Here is a 15,678-nt window from a genome sequence, read left to right as displayed (position 1 = left end):
AATAGCCATCTCATTAAAAAAATAATTGCAGGGCAAGTAATAAAGTGTTAGTAAGCTCAATGTATCAAAAGAAAAAGACTGACACCCAATATAAAACTGGGTAATGGACATGATCCAACCCTTCACAAACAAAAGATAAAATTAAAAGAAAAATGGCCAATAACATATGTGTACCATCATTAGTATTCCAAGAAATGCAAATAAAATAAGTATGTACATAGCTTTGTATTCATCAAATTGACAAAGAAATGAATAATAACACTGTGTCAGTGAAGTAGCAGAAAAAATAATTGAATAAAGATGTTAAGAAAAAAAAGCTTTTTAATACCTTGCTATTCCAAGTGTGGTCTTTGAACCAGCAGCATCAGACAGCATCTGGCGCTTATGGGAGAAATGCAGAATCTCAGGCCCCTCCCCACACCTATCCAATCAGAATCTGCATTTCACCACGAGCCCCAGGTGGTTCACTGGGCACATTCAGGCTTGAGAAGTGCTGCCCTAACACATTACCTCTGGGAATAGATTGGCACAAATGTTCAGGACAGGAATGGGGCCATATGGATCAAGAGTTCTTAAAAATAGTTATATATTTTGGTTTAGGAGTTCCACTCCCATGTATTTAGCCTGGGGACATAATTAGAGAAATTAATAAATGTGTGTACAAATTATATTTTTAATAGCAAAAATTTGGAAGCAAGTTCAAAGTCCAATAGAGGGATGTCAACGAGGTGGAGAAATGATATGCCAGTATTAAAAAGAAAAATCTTATTGAATATTAAACATTATGAAAAAGTCCATGATAAATAAAATAAAAAAGCATGCCCGAAGTGTATGCTCACATAATTATTTTAAAATAATTATTTTAAAACCAAACATGTTCATACATATTTTAAGTCTAGAAGGATATAGAATCTGTGAGTTAATTGTCTTTTAAAATACTTGGGACTTCCCTGGTGGTCCAGTGGTTAAAACTGCGCCTTCCAATGCAGGGGGCACGGGTTCGATCCCTGGTCAGGGAACTAAGATTCCACATGCTATGTGGTGCAGCCAAAAAAAAAAAAGCTCTTCACTTTTTTATACACAATCATATTTCAATAGTGAATATATATTACATTAAGAGTTATTTTAAAAGTTATCTCAAAAAGGATTTGAATAACTTACCGTACCACAAGCAATAAAATACGCTCTCGGCCCCCTAGCCTGGCTAGCATTTTTTTACCATTTTCTTTTAGATTTGCTGGTTTGAAAAAGTGCAAAATGGCAACTCATTACTGTTTTAATTTAGAGTTACTTAAAATTAATGAGTTCTACATTTATTTTTAGAATCTGCTCTGGCACTGAATAATTTAAACAACATTATTAAATAATGCAGCTCATATTCTAAAATAAAATGAATACTTGTTCAGTCCAGTTTGCTATAAATTTCAGAATATTACGCTGTGTAGGCTTGCTTGGGACAAAGATTTGTATAAAACTCTTTCTTACATTCCCTGGTGTTTTATTTTTTTAAGTAATTAATTATTTAATTTTTTGGCCATGCCATGCGGCATGTGGGATTCTAGTTCCCTGACCAGGGATCGAACCTGCACTCCCTGCATTTGAAGCACAGAGTCTTAACCACTGTACCACCAGGGAAGTCCCTCCCTGGCGTTTTAATCATTGATAAAACTTTAAACCATTTATTACAAAAACTTTCAAACATACACAAAAGTAAATAGAAAAGTGTAGTGAACCCACAAACCCATTAACCAGCTTTGACAATTTATCAGCCCACATTTGTTTCATTTATACGCCAATCTTGTTTGATTTATACCCCAAACTACTTCTTCCCCTACATTTCCTGAATTATGTGGAAGCAAATTATATATATATGTATAGATATTTTTTTATAATAATAAGTTTATTCAGTCCCATGTAATTAATTCTGGTTCTGTTGATCTTTTTTTTTTTTATTAGTCATCAATTTTATACACATCAGTGTATACATGTCAATCCCAATCGCCCAATTCAGCACACCACCATCCCCACCCCACCGCAGTTTTCCCCCCTTGGTGTCCATATGTCTGTTCTCTACATCTGTGTCTCAACTTCTGCCCTGCAAACCGGCTCATCTGTAAATTATATATTTTAATCTGTAAATATTTTGGTATCTTTGTCTAAAAAGTAAGTACTTAAAAAATATAGATATAAGATCATTATCACACCTAAAATATGAATAATTATTTCTTAATATCCATCAAATATTTTCCCAATTTTTTAAACTTCCCATTTACTTTCTCTCTCCTCCCCCGACCCCCCATGCTCTCTGGCTCTCTGACTCTCCAGTTTGTTAGAAGCGGGATACAAAAAAATCCATATACTGTCAAATTACCACTTATAACTTTTCAATGAGAAATCAAACTTCTTTCTCCGTGCTTTTCCCCTTTCACTTCTATGTAGCAAAACATAAGCATTTTTCTGGAAAACATCACCTCCGTTGCCTTACCTTTCTGATTACTTTTTTTGAGGGTTACCTTCATTAAGTCCTCTTATTTCTTCCTTTCCCTAAATGTGGTTCCATCATTCACTTCCTTTATTCCTCTTCTCTCCTTCCTTTCCACCTTCTCCATCCTTCCCTCCCACTCTTTCCATTTTGTTCTCCTTCTATCTCACTTGCTGCTCTACTTCCAACCCTCCCCATTATGCAAACGATTCCGAGATTTCTGTTCCTATCCCTGACAGCACAGGTGAGCTGAGCGAGGCTGATACTTGTCTGACTGATGGAAACTGGCTAGACTTTTTCTCTTGGTTGTCCTGCTGGTACTTGCTTGTGCTCAACTTTTCTAAACTGAATGAACTTGCCAACATACCTTTAAACCATCTCCTCAGTCTACCCTCCCAATTTCTGCTGCTGCTGTAACTCTCCCTGGTGACACCTCTCCCCATACACCAGTAGTCAAGCCCAGTTCAGGTTTCTCCCATCTATCCCCCGCCCGCTTTCCACTCTCAAGAATGACAATAGCAAAGCCTTTGACATCAGTCACTTGAGTTCAAGCCCCAGTTTTGTCATGTAGAAGCTGGTTAACTTGTATTTCATTTAACCTCTTTAAGATCCTGATTTATTATGTTTACATTTAAAACTTATCTTGTAGGGCAAAAATTGAAGCAAATCTCAAAGTAAACAAAACTGATAAACTTTTAGCCAGACTCATCAAGAAAAAAAAGGAAGAGGGAGAGGGCTCAAATCAATAAAATTAGAAACGAAAAAGAAGTTAACAGTGGACACCACAGAAATACAAAGGATCCTAAGAGACTACTACAAGCAACTATATGCCAATAAAATGGACAACCTAGAAGAAATGAACAAATTCTTAGAAAGGTACAATCTCCCAAGACTGAACCGGGAAGAAACAGAAAATATGAACAGACCAATCACAAGTACTGAAATTGAAACTGTGATTTAAAAACTCCCAACAAACAAAAGCCCAGGACCAGATGGCTTCACAGGTGAATTCCATCAAACACTTAGAGAAGAGCTAACACCCATCCTTCTGAAACTATTCTGAAAAATTGCAGAGGAAGGAACACTCCCAAACTCATTCTAAAGCAAACCTCTGAAAGACGGCCGACCGATAGTTTATACTCAAAAAATGGTAGTTCCCACTGTCACCACCACCATCTCCTTATACCTCTGCTAATTATTGTAACTATAACCAGCCAATGATTCTGAGCATGTGCACGTCAAGGAAACCACCTCTCGGGGCTCTGATAGGTGGCACATCATATCTGGACTATGTTTTCTTTGGGGCCAAGACATCTCCAGTCCTATGTGATCCGAGCTCCCATCCAGAGATAGACTACTTAAAAAAAAATCTTTGTAGACGACATATGACATAAAATTTACCATTTAATAATTTTTAAGTGTACAGTTCAGTGGCATTAAGTACCTTCACAATGTTGTGCAAATATCACCACCACCCATCTCCAGAACTTTTTCATCATCTCAAATTGAACCTCTGTACTCCTGAAACACTCACCCTTTATTCCCCTCTCCCCTGGGAACCAACATTCTACTTTCTACCTCTATGAATTTGAGGACTCCAGGGACCTCACAGAAGTGGATGCACACAATATTTGTCCCTCTGTGTCTGGTTTACTTCACTTAGCATAAAGTTTTCCAGGTGAGAGAAGCTACTTTTATCTCTATGGATTGATGATCTGTGGGGGCGTGGAGGGTGAGGGACCACCGCTCTGGAGAGCATCGTCATAAACCTGACATCCTCGTCTAGGTTTATAGCTGCCAAACTGAAACAAACTCGACGAGACCTAAGCATTTTAATTCCAAGTGTGAGGAATAGAGAAACCTTTGATATCAAAGCCCAAGATACATTTCATTTACCAGTGTTGACATTTGGTGGCCACTGAATTTCCTCTAATTTCAAAGAGTCCCAATCCTACTTTTCCCCCAAAGGAGATAATGACTGAGGGCTGAGCATGGGAAGGAGGATGACCAAGGAGGACGGAGGGCTGGGGAAGGGCCATCAGACTGGCCCAGTGAGGACCACGGGGGCCTTTAGGAATTTAGTGTTTTTGGGAAAAGTGATAAGATCCTCTTGGGGGGAAGAGTAATCGGTGGGGTGGAAACCAGGTAAAGAGGTGCAATCACTGAGCTGGAGTAGGCATTGGAGGGAGGTGTGCCCACGCATTGGAGACCCGGAAGGGCCCTGCCTCCATCCTTTTCTGTCCTTTTGTAAATGCCGGACGGACGAATCTGCCAATCCTGAGGACTGCTCTGAAACACACCAGGTTCAGCTCAAAGGCCAGCGTCCTTTCAGTGAACTGAGACCCATGAGTGTGACCCAGAGTCAACTGCTAGCACACATATATCATTTAACAAGCTGTTGCTACACTTCAGGGCAGAAGTTCTCAGAATTGGGGATTTCATAATAGAACAGCACCTTGTCTTAAATTATATTATCGACATAGGGTTCCCAACATTTTACCTTGTTAAGTAAGGACTATTCTCCTTATTTAATAGCATCCTGATGGAAGAAAAAGAAATAAAACACCAGAAACACTCAACTTCTATCCACTGCTGCCATCATTTCCTGATGGAAAGGACATTTTGACATTCAAAACACTGCGGGGAAATAAATACTTCGAATAAAGGTTAGTCAGATATATTGAACACAGTTAGATTCATGAAAAGCTCTTGACGTGGCTCTTGTTTTTCTTATTTCAAGAGACTGGTAAAAGTTCATCGTGAAATTGGCCATTGGAAACTTGTATCAATCTCAAAGCCACCTTCTGCGCTAAGGGCTATCATGTATACGATTCTATGTGACTCTTACAATGACTCATTCATGCAAAGGAGGAAACTGAGATGCAGAAACATTAAGAGACCAGCTTAAGGTTGCACAGCCAGTGGAAGAGCTGAGCTGGGAACCCACAGTCTTCTGTTCTACTGGGTGTCCAACCACAGTGGTTAAAAAAAAAGTATTTGTTAAAAAAAAAAAAAAGAAAGAAAGAAAATCATGTCAAACCGTATACCTTCAGATCATCTAGGTTGGATGGGAGAGGGCCTGGCTTGAGAGAAGAGACACCAGTTTGTCCAGAAAAACTGTTTTTGGCAGGAGACAAAGGGGTATTGCTCAGTGGTGCTGAAGAAGGGTTTGGATTTCTGACCACCTGCTCATTTGGTTCCCTGAAAAACAAACAGAAAAGAGGCACTTACAATACAATCAAATACAGTCAAATATACATCTGGGGGTATGATACTGTGATTTAGAATAGGAAATATATATTTGGTCTTCATCCTGGTTTCTGGCATAGCTCCTAAAACCCCTGGGATTTCCTAAGTCATGAGAGCACAGAACTGTCTTTTGTTATCCTAATGAGGTGACTCTTGGAAGCCACCTAAGGATGGAAGGTGGTGGCCTGGAGAACCAATCATGTGATTAGAGGGTTGGAACTTTTAGTCCCACTCCTGACCTCTGGGTAGGAGAGAGGGCTGGAGGTTGAACTGATCGGCAATGGCCAATGATCTAATCAACCGTGCCTATGTAATGACGTCTCTATAAAAATCCAAAAGGATGGGGTTTGGAGAGCTTCCGGGTTGGGTAGCACGTGGAGATTTGGGGAGACTGGTGCACCTGGAGGGGCCATAGATGCTATGCCTGCCTCCCATGTACCCTGCCCCAAGCATCTCGTCCATCTGGCTGTTCCCATGGGGAGTTAACATGCTTTTACAATAAACCGGTTATCTAGTAAGTACAGTGTTTCTCTGAGTTCCTGAGCCACTCTAGCAAATTAATCGAACCCAAGGAGGGGACTGTTGGAACCTGCCATCTGTAGCCGGTCTGTCAGAAGCACAGGTGACAACTTGGACTTGTGACTGGTGTCCGAAGGGGGAGGGGGCAGTCCTGTGGGACTGAGCCCTCAACCTGTGGGCTCTGACACGATCTCCGGGGAGACAGCATCGGAATTGAGTTGAACTGTAGAACACCCAGCTGGTGTCAGAGAGTTGCTTGGCAGCGTGGGGAAAACTGGGTGACCAGAACCCTTAGGGGGTGGCTTGCGTTTAGACTGGATCACAAGCTAATTGCCCAGAAGGATCAGGCGTGTAATAATCAATGCATCAGCAATAATAATCAGTGCAATGTAACAAATGTAATAATAAATCAGTAGAAGTGGCAGGGTGAGGAAGAACTGCAGAGTGGGCCAGAAGGCAAGTGGCAAGCACTCCTCAAGCTAGTTTTGGGGAGACAAGAGGGAGTGGTGGAGACTGTGGCCGCAGGAGAGACCCGTCCATCTGTGATTCAGCAGATGCCCTGTCCTGGGGAGGAAAGAGCATGCGCACGAAGCTTGATCGCGTAACGCACGTGGCGTAATCGCCAGCATGACCCGAGGCTGAACAGAGACAGGTGGGGGAACCTACATCCCAACTCTATGGTTGACGAGAAAGACCCTTTACAAGGTGACCTAGCTGTGAGATCACACACTGGGCTCAGGAGTCCATCTTTGAGGCTGTCACCCAGTCACTCAGCCCTGAGCCAACTCCTGAAACGTAACCGGTATTGGACTGGCTCCCAGTTCCAATGTTACACTCCTAGATGGTTCCTCCCCTCCGTTCTGCCATTAATCTAGCGCTAATACTTTCCCCAAAGAGGCCTCTTATCAGGGGCACTGATGTACCTGCTTCCTCCCGGCCTTCTGTCCCTGAAAAAGTGGGCGTGGTTTCTAAAGAGTCACATTCTAAACACACCGGACCAGGATGCGGTGCGGTGCGGGACTCGCTGGGTCCCCAGGGGCTGGCCCGGGGGCCTCGGCCAGAGAAGCCACCGCCAGCGTCTGCCCCCGGGCGCCAGCCTGGGCTTGCCTGACTTACTTGAGCTGAGCTTGGTGGAGCCCGGGGTAGCTGAAGCGGTGCTGTTGCTGTTGGCTGAGGATCTGCAGCTGTAAGAACAGCTGTTGCTGCTGGAGCAGCCGGGCGTAGGCGGAATCCATGGGCGGAGGGGACTTCTCTGCCTTCTGGTCCGGGGGGATGTACTGGTGATATTTGAGCTTCTTCACCTTTGGCTTGGGGTCCTTGGGCTTTTTGTGGCGGTTCTTACTGTCGTTCAAGGACTTGGACTGCAAAGCAGATGGAGAAACGGCATGTGCTTTAGGTGATGGATGGGAATGGCTTGGCATCAGGAATATATCTCTAGGAGGTTCCATGGGATGGATGTTCCTGAACCCCCGACACACAATACAGCAAAGGCAGGATGCACAAAGAAATCCTGGACGTTAAGGTACCTAACGGACAAATCCACTGCAAATGCATCGCAAAGGAAGGACACCCCTGAGGCTGGGAGTCCTGAGTCTTACAAGTGGCTCCAGGAGAATTTCCTTCCCGGAGGAGAGGGAGAGGTAAACTTGTGTTTCATGAGGACACCTTCTTAACCTAAAACCACCTGACGGCCTAACGAAGGAGATATTCTGCTCTTGGGATGGATTCATAAGAAAGCTCTTTCATCTGTATACATGTAATCACCTTTAGTGAAGCCCTTAGTAAGCTGACTTATTAATGACATAAACTCAGATGAAGTTCAGCTTGCCTCTGAAAATCCAGAATGTGGATTTTTGTTACCTCAAATGTAAGATCAATTCCCCTTCCCATCAAACACTGATATAAGATCAGGAAGTGACATCCTCTGAACTAAAGATTCTTTATTGACTACGGGAAGGGTTAGTCACCCACTGGGACCTTTCCAGAAGTTACCCATCATGGAGCATGATTTGGGCCCTTGAAAAAAGTTAAGGACACAGGCTCTGAAGTGAAGACACAGTTTTGAACATGGTACAATCATCCAACTTCATGACATCTCAATTACCTCACTTGCAAGTTGGGAAAAACATTCTCTACTTTCGATCTCAGTAATCAGTGGAAGGATGGTGAAACATATTGTTGAAATAATAACAGATTTCAAAGGAGAGTGTGATTATAACCCGCTCCTAAAATCCAAAGGCCTCCATAGATTGGAAATCAATAGATCCATACTGGAATCGGTTAAAAAACATACATTTCCAAACCATGACTTTATTACAGAAGATTGAAAGGAACATGGATATGACCATGGAAGAGTCTTGAGGATCTGGGGACAAGTGGGAGGGAAGGTGTGGTACCAGCAGTGTCCAGAAGAGGGGGCTCCTGAATAGCTGGCGGGCATGTTGTGACTGGGCAGCTTCCCCGTTTTAACCACAAAAGTTTTCTCTGACTCAGCGCATCCCTCCACCGAAGCCTTTTTTGTGTTTTCCCAGGGAGGCTTCTTCTTGGAGACCAACGAGCAATGAACTCAAGTATTCCCGTGGGCTGGGGGCTCTCCTCCCTGCTCATTCATCGGGTAGCGCTCCAGGTAACGAATGAGTCTTCTGCACTTGGGAGAGTTTCTGCAGGGCTCCTACAGTCAGCTCTGCCCTGCTTGGCTCTGGCGCAGCCTCCGCTCCCACTCCTCCTAGGACCTGCTTGTCTGGGGGAGCTGCAGCCCTGGGTCTAGCAGTTAAGTCAGGGGCTGAGGCATTTTCTCTACCTGTCGCCTTAACACAGGGACTCCGAACATTTAAAAAGGTACGAAAATCGGACCATTTTCTCTGGATAGTGAGGGGCAAAGGCCGCCGAACCCATGGAACTCCGAATCCCTGGAACTGTACACTTTCATATTTTTGACACCAGAGGATACTAAGGCTGTGGGTTTGCTTTTGCTTTCTTTCTAGAACTGCACGGCCAATAGAAGGGGAGCACCGTCATCTTTCTAAAGCAGACCTGGATCCCAAATCCAGTGGTTTAAGACTTGGGCGTGAATGCATAAAACAAGTTAGTGGGCTTCCCTGGTGGCGCAGTGCTTGAGAGTCTGCCTGCCAATGCAGGGGACTCGGGTTTGAGCCCTGGTCTGGGAAGATCCCACGTGCCGCGGAGCAACTGGGCCCGTGAGCCACAATTACTGAGCCTGCGCGTCTGGAGCCTGTGTTCGGCAACGAGAGGCCGCGATGGTGAGAGGCCCGCGCACCGCGATGAAGAGCGGCCCCCACTTGCCACAACTGGAGAAAGCCCTGGCACAGAAACGAAGACCCAACACAGCCATACATACATACATACATACATAAATAAAAAGAATGTAAGCAGACAAGAATAGCATTAAAAAAATAAAAAATAAAAAGAAGAGCTGTTGGCCTTCACGTAAACAGCCAGTCCTGCTGGACCAGGTGGGTATCAACCCTGCTCCTCATTGAAACTGACTGTCCTTCCTCACGGCAACTATGATACTCCCTTCGTACCAAGAGGCCGAGCGCTTTGCTCATTTGCATTAGGCAGAATTGAAACACTTTGGTAGAAATACTGATGCAATTTCTCTTTGCACACAACGTTAGAAATCACTGAATCATCCCCTCCACTTGCAGTGAACAAAATTCATCAATAGCCACTTATTTTCAACGCCGTTGAGCTGAGTAGATTATAGGCTGGGTTTAAGCCACTGCAGTTTGGGGAGCTTTACTGGGAATCAGAAATACCTGCCATCCATTTATAAGATGAAAACCACTTCTGTGTACATGCAGTGGAGGGGGCAGTGGGTGGGCACCGTTACTTTAGCATCGATTCTAACTCAATTTACAACCTTTTCAAAAAATGTTTCTTAAGAATCTTCTCAGCATGAAGCGGTGGCTTTAGAGCTGAGAAAACATGCCCCCAAATCAATCAGAAGTTATTTGGGATAAAACATTACGAAGAAAGTCAAATGACTACCAGGCAGTTAATTGAGGAGAAAGTACTCTGTGAACTATTAGATATAATGCTGAGAAACTTAAACCAAAACTATGTGATCATGCTTGTAGTTATGTGTCTCTTGTGAGTGTAACCCTCTGCTTTGTCTTTACTTCCATAGGGAGACTGCCTTGAATGCTATAGGGTTTGCTGCAGGCAAGGCCTTCGGGTTTGCTTTCCTTGCATAAAATCCAGCCGCCCTACACCTGTTTTACGCCACATACAAATCCTGTGTGCACTGCAGTCAGCTGTGTCTATCTCTAGGCCGAGCTGATGAAGCCTTTTAAGTCAGGAATAGGCTGGCTGAGCTGTGATCCCAAAGAAGGGCAAACATTGCCCAGCAGGGGTCTTCGTCTGCAGGGAAGACCCCTGCTGGGCAAGAGAATCTTGGTCCATATACACTGATGGCCCACGTCTCAACTCCTGTCTTGCGATGCTCCCAGTGGATTGAACACGTCCGTGGGGCCGTGTGACTCTCCCCCTGTTGACAGACCTAACTCAGCACTCCCTGCCCCGAGCTGGCCCTGTGAGCTGAGGGCTCAGACGGGCGTGGAGGCCGGCCCACCGTACCTTGACAGCAGCGTGTACAGGGACCGGGTTGCCCAGGGGGCCGAGCCCCTGCTTCCCCGGGTCTGACTGGTTGCCGGGCTGGGGGGGCGAGTCATTCCTTTCATTTTCTGAGCCAGAAATAAGATCCTAAAAATCCAAAGTTTAGCATTATTAGGATGCAGCAGTAAAAACTGTGTGACGTGGAAATGTTGCGGTAGAGCCTCCCACTCCCACCCCCGAGGTCTGCCGTGTTAATCCTAGCTTCTTATCTCAGGAACATCAGATTCTGTCCTCCAGCGGGAGGAGTCGTGTATATAACTTGTCATCCAGTTGAGGACACTTTTAAGAGAGAAAGCAGGCATGATTAATAATTATTCCAGCAGACAGGTATAGGACTGGCCTGTTCTAGACAAACTGGGACATCTGGTCACCCTGGGTGAGGGTTCCACCTACCTGCGGCTAGGTCTACCTGTTGGAATTGACAGTGGGATTGAAAAAGAGAGGAAGTGGGAGGAGTGGGTGTAGGAACTTTGGGGGAAAGTAGGACAACAAAAAAGTTAGATGAAAAGGGGGTTAGCAGATGGAGGGAAAGTGTGTAGGTATGTGTATGTGTGTGTACGCATCTGGGTCTCTGTGTATTTGTGTGCATGTGTGTCTCTACGTGTGTCTGTGTGTATGCCTGTGTAATGTATGTGTGCATATATGTATGTATATGTATCCCTTTGCACGTGTGTCTGTGTGTATACGTGTGTCTGTGTCTGTCTGTGTATATGTATGTGCATGTGTGTATATGTGTGTGTGTGTGTGTGTGTGTGTGTGTATGTGTGTACTATCAGGAAAACCTTTATGAGAGGCACGTTCCCATATGCAGAGGACTCTGAAGTGGACCAAGCGCCCTCTCTCTTTCCCCTACAATCCTGTGCCATGACCTTGAAAAAGGGGCAGGGGCTGCTCCACGATCTCCCCGAGCTGCTCAGCCCTTCCCTGAGCCCCAGCACCTGTCAAAGGTCTGTAGCATCCTTTTCTCTCGGAGCCTGTGCACTCATCTGTCACATGAGGTTGCCGGATGAACTGACATAAGATGATTTTTGCATTTTGCCTGGCATTGCTCAGTGTTTGTTCCCTTTTTCCCCTGCTCCGAGGGTTAAAAAGAAAAGAATGCGTCTTCTCCCCAAAGCATCTTTAAATCAGAAGCTGAGGAATTTACTGTCAGAGTAATAAGATACAAATGGTCTGATGTACTGTTTGATGTTATCAAAGAAGTCAGGCTGCAGAGACCAGCTGCGGGATGCAGGGGAAGGAAAAATGCTTTGATTATAAACTCCTGCACAATAAACGTACGGCTCTTTCGGCTCTGCTTTTTCTGTCTCCCGTCTCCTGTTCCACACTTCCTCCTGGGCAGCCTTGGCTTTGTTCTGATGGAGTGAAGAAGGGCCTGACAACGACCGGTAACAGCACAGTTTCAGGAAACAGGGTCGCGGTAAATAATTCCTGAAACTGTCCCTGATCCCTGCATGCTTTACAGTGTAAAAATGTTTTCAAATACACTATCTAATACGGTTTAAAAAGTACAAACGTCCAGCTATACAATAAGTCCTGGGGGTGTAATGTACAGCATGGTGACCATAGTTAACAATACTGTATTGTCTCTCTGAAAGTTGCTGAGAGAGTAGATCTTAAAGACAGTAGATCTCATCACAAGAAAGAAAATTTGTAACCATGTGTGGGGATGGGATCCTGGTGATCATTTCACAATACATACAATGATATATTGTATCTATCGTACATATGGTGAAATACACGTGTATTTCACAATACACGTGTATTTCACGATGTACGATACAATATCAAGCAATTATTCTGTACACCTGATATTGTATATATTGTATACATTGTGTATTTCACGATATATACAACATCGATTATGTTGTACACCTGAAACTAATATAATGTTATATGTCAATTATACCTCAATTAAAAAAATTAGAAGTACACAAAGATATAAAATATCTATATAATAAAAATAAGATATGAGATATCTCTATATAATTAAAATATATAAAATAATATGTGTTAATAAAATATACATCATATATATAAAATATCTGATTTCAAGTCATCGAATAATTCCTGTGAGGCCAAGAGGAGTAAACTCTTCCTGAAGGGTAGGGGCTGAGGTCGAAGGGTTCTCTCCAGAAACAGGATGTGGTGGAAGATTGACATCTCGTTGTCCCACGAGTGCAACCCCTCCCCCTCACACTCATCTCCTCTGGGGGCTCTGGGAATACTATCCTGCCAGGCCAAGGAAAGGTCCCATCAAGCCTGGGTGTGGCTTATAGAGGGGGAGCTCCAGGTGTTGGTGGGGGGCCCTGCATGCTCCTGGGGCCACACAGCTACTCAGCCTCACTTCCTTCTCTGTAACATCTAACAGAAAACGCTTGCAGAGTGCCTAGCACTGGCCCTGGTACACAGTGGGTGCTTAATAATGGCAGTAGCTGTTGTTAGCCATCATTATACTGCTCTTTATAAATGTGCTTTTAACAGTATGTGCAATATCCATTTCTCACATCTCAACAATCTGTGGAATTGTCCAGAAAAAGGGGAATGCTATGTTTGGTCTGGGGCTGGAGGTGGTCCTTGCTCCATGGGTTCGGCAGGTAGACGCCTGCTAAGGGTAGAACTGGCTCGGGGCTCCGGCTTTGTAGCCAATCAGCGCCTCCTGTTCCCCGCTCCCCAGGGTCCTACAGTGGTAACTCAGTGCCTGGAAAGACCGTGGGCTTTGAAACCAGCCCTGCTGAGGCCCTTTCTCTCCAGGAGACTGTTGGTCGGTCATCTCATCTTGGGGAGCCTCATTTCTACCTTGTCTCTAAAAGTGGAGATAAAAGAGATCTACTTGACAGAGTAGATACTGAAAACATAAGTCAAAAGGGCACATTTCTGGGGATTCTCTTTCGGCGTTATCTGGAAGCTTTTGCCCTTACACACAGAACCCTGGACCGAATAGGGTGAGAAGAAGCAATCAAGATGACGTGCCATGAAGAGACATCTCTGGGGTCTCTAAGCAAAACAACCTCAGCACTGCTGATTTCAAGACTGAAGAGGTGACAGGCTGAGATGTGCTTTGTTTACCTGGATTTTCCCCCGAGGACCCGCCAAAGGGGTCTCTGTAGCGTTCACGTCTGGGGGGGATCCTGCTGAGCCCTGGAGGTCTTCACCTCGAGTCTGATCCGGAGAAAGCCCATCGCTGCTGTCCTCCTCAAAGGCAAATGCATCCGCTGATTTGGAGAAACTCACCTGGTTACCTGAGGGAGTGAAAGCCAAGAAGAACTGGGTCAGTGGCAGTGCTTCAGTGTGTCATCCCTATTAGGAGCACTCACCTACCTCCTTAGATGTTTCCAGTTCAAGGTAGGAGTGAAGATATTTAAAATGACTTGCTTTCCCCTCTATTTACTCCATACAGGGGAACTTGTGTTTATAAAAGTGACACATTTGGCAGGGACGAATGAGTGACATATTAAAGGTCTATCATCATTTATTAAACTTCATTTTCAGATTGATCCATTCCTGCACATTTTGTATGTGAGCCCCTATCTTTCTGAAGCTAAATCAGGGAAGATGAAGGAAAGAACAGGGGTCATCGGGTGCAGGAGGAGAAGGGCCCTGTCTCCCTGGGGCTTTACGACGAGAGGTGAAATTGAAATGACTGCGGGCCATTTGCATCGTGTTCAAACATAAAACGGGGCGACCGGCACAAAACGTTTTGCAAACTTTGCCATTAAGGAGAAGCCAGGGAGCTCCTAAGTTTAAATTCCTAAGTGTCAGAAGAGCTAATGTCACCAGAATGCCCCAAAGCCCCACTCAACGAACGCATATCTGTTTATAAAAGCCATAAACGTGTCTCAGAAACTGGAGCGTGATCTTTATTTATTTATTTTTATTATTTGGATTCTGTTGTTATTCCTCTTATCTTTGTGTGTATTTTGGAAATCCCCAGCGACTCAGACGTGCTCAGATTCTTCCCCAGCAGCCTGCGTGGTCTTGGGAGGGAAATCCAGACATTGGCTTGGGGAGTGGGGTTACCAGACCAGGTGGGACTATCGTGACATCCTTATATGTCCCTTATGTGGTTTTTTTTTTTTTTTATCATTTTGATCATTTATAGTACTGTGATTTTATTTATTTATTTATTTTTGGCTGCGTTGGGTCTTCGCTGCTGCATGCGGGCTTTCTCTAGTTGCAGCGAGCGGAGGCTACTCTTCGTCGCGGTGTGCGGGCTTCTCACTGCGGTGGCTTCTTTCGTTGTGGAGCATGGGCTCTAGGTACGTGGGCTCAGTAGTTGTGGCTCGCGGGCTCTAGAGCACAGGCTCAGTAGTTGTGGTGCACGGGTTTAGCTGCTCCGCGGCATGTGGGATCTTCCTGGACCAGGGCTCGAACCTGTGTTCCCTGCATTGGCAGGCGGATTCTTAACCACTGTGCCACCACGGAAGTCCCTCCCTTATGTTTTTAATTGCCAGATCTCCTCTGGCTTATTATCCAAATGCACAGTACAAAATGTGCTGAGGCCACACGCTCTTGTGACCCTCTTGCAGGCACGGCTCTTCGAAAGGAATTTATGTATTATCAGCAAGTTTTCCAGCCCGGTATTCTGCAGTTACACTGACAAGAACTTTTGACTCAGGCTCGGGGCAGATAAGAGAGAGGAGCTCTCACTGTGGAGATTGGAAAGGCAACGAGGAGCTGGAAGTAATGGAACGAATGTGGTTTGGGGCTTGTCATCACCACCACTGCTGGCATCTGTCATGGACCCTCACTCAGACACGCAAGTGTCAAATCAGGAGAGAGGCCGGACA

General features: G+C 44.7%; 1 protein-coding gene across 7 annotated transcripts in view; it reads right to left on the bottom strand.

Annotated features, from left to right (window-relative positions):
* The window catches only part of MYOCD (myocardin), a 249,407-nt gene that overhangs the window by 13,145 nt on the left and 220,584 nt on the right, over window positions 1-15,678 (bottom strand). For all 7 annotated transcript variants that reach the window (XM_059907682.1, XM_059907679.1, XM_059907684.1 and 4 more), the window contains 4 exons: window positions 13,958-14,130; window positions 10,850-10,975; window positions 7,367-7,611; window positions 5,530-5,683 (listed from right to left, as the gene is read on the bottom strand). In XM_059907682.1, the coding sequence (XP_059763665.1) occupies window positions 5,530-5,683; window positions 7,367-7,611; window positions 10,850-10,975; window positions 13,958-14,130 (698 nt within the window). The remainder of the gene's footprint in view (window positions 1-5,529; window positions 5,684-7,366; window positions 7,612-10,849; window positions 10,976-13,957; window positions 14,131-15,678) is intronic.

This window comes from Balaenoptera ricei, chromosome 20 (assembly GCF_028023285.1).
Source record: "Balaenoptera ricei isolate mBalRic1 chromosome 20, mBalRic1.hap2, whole genome shotgun sequence".
Classification (NCBI taxonomy): domain Eukaryota; kingdom Metazoa; phylum Chordata; class Mammalia; order Artiodactyla; family Balaenopteridae; genus Balaenoptera; species Balaenoptera ricei.
The sequence above is the reverse complement of the archived record's forward strand: the minus strand, read 5'-3'. Positions and strand labels throughout refer to the sequence as shown.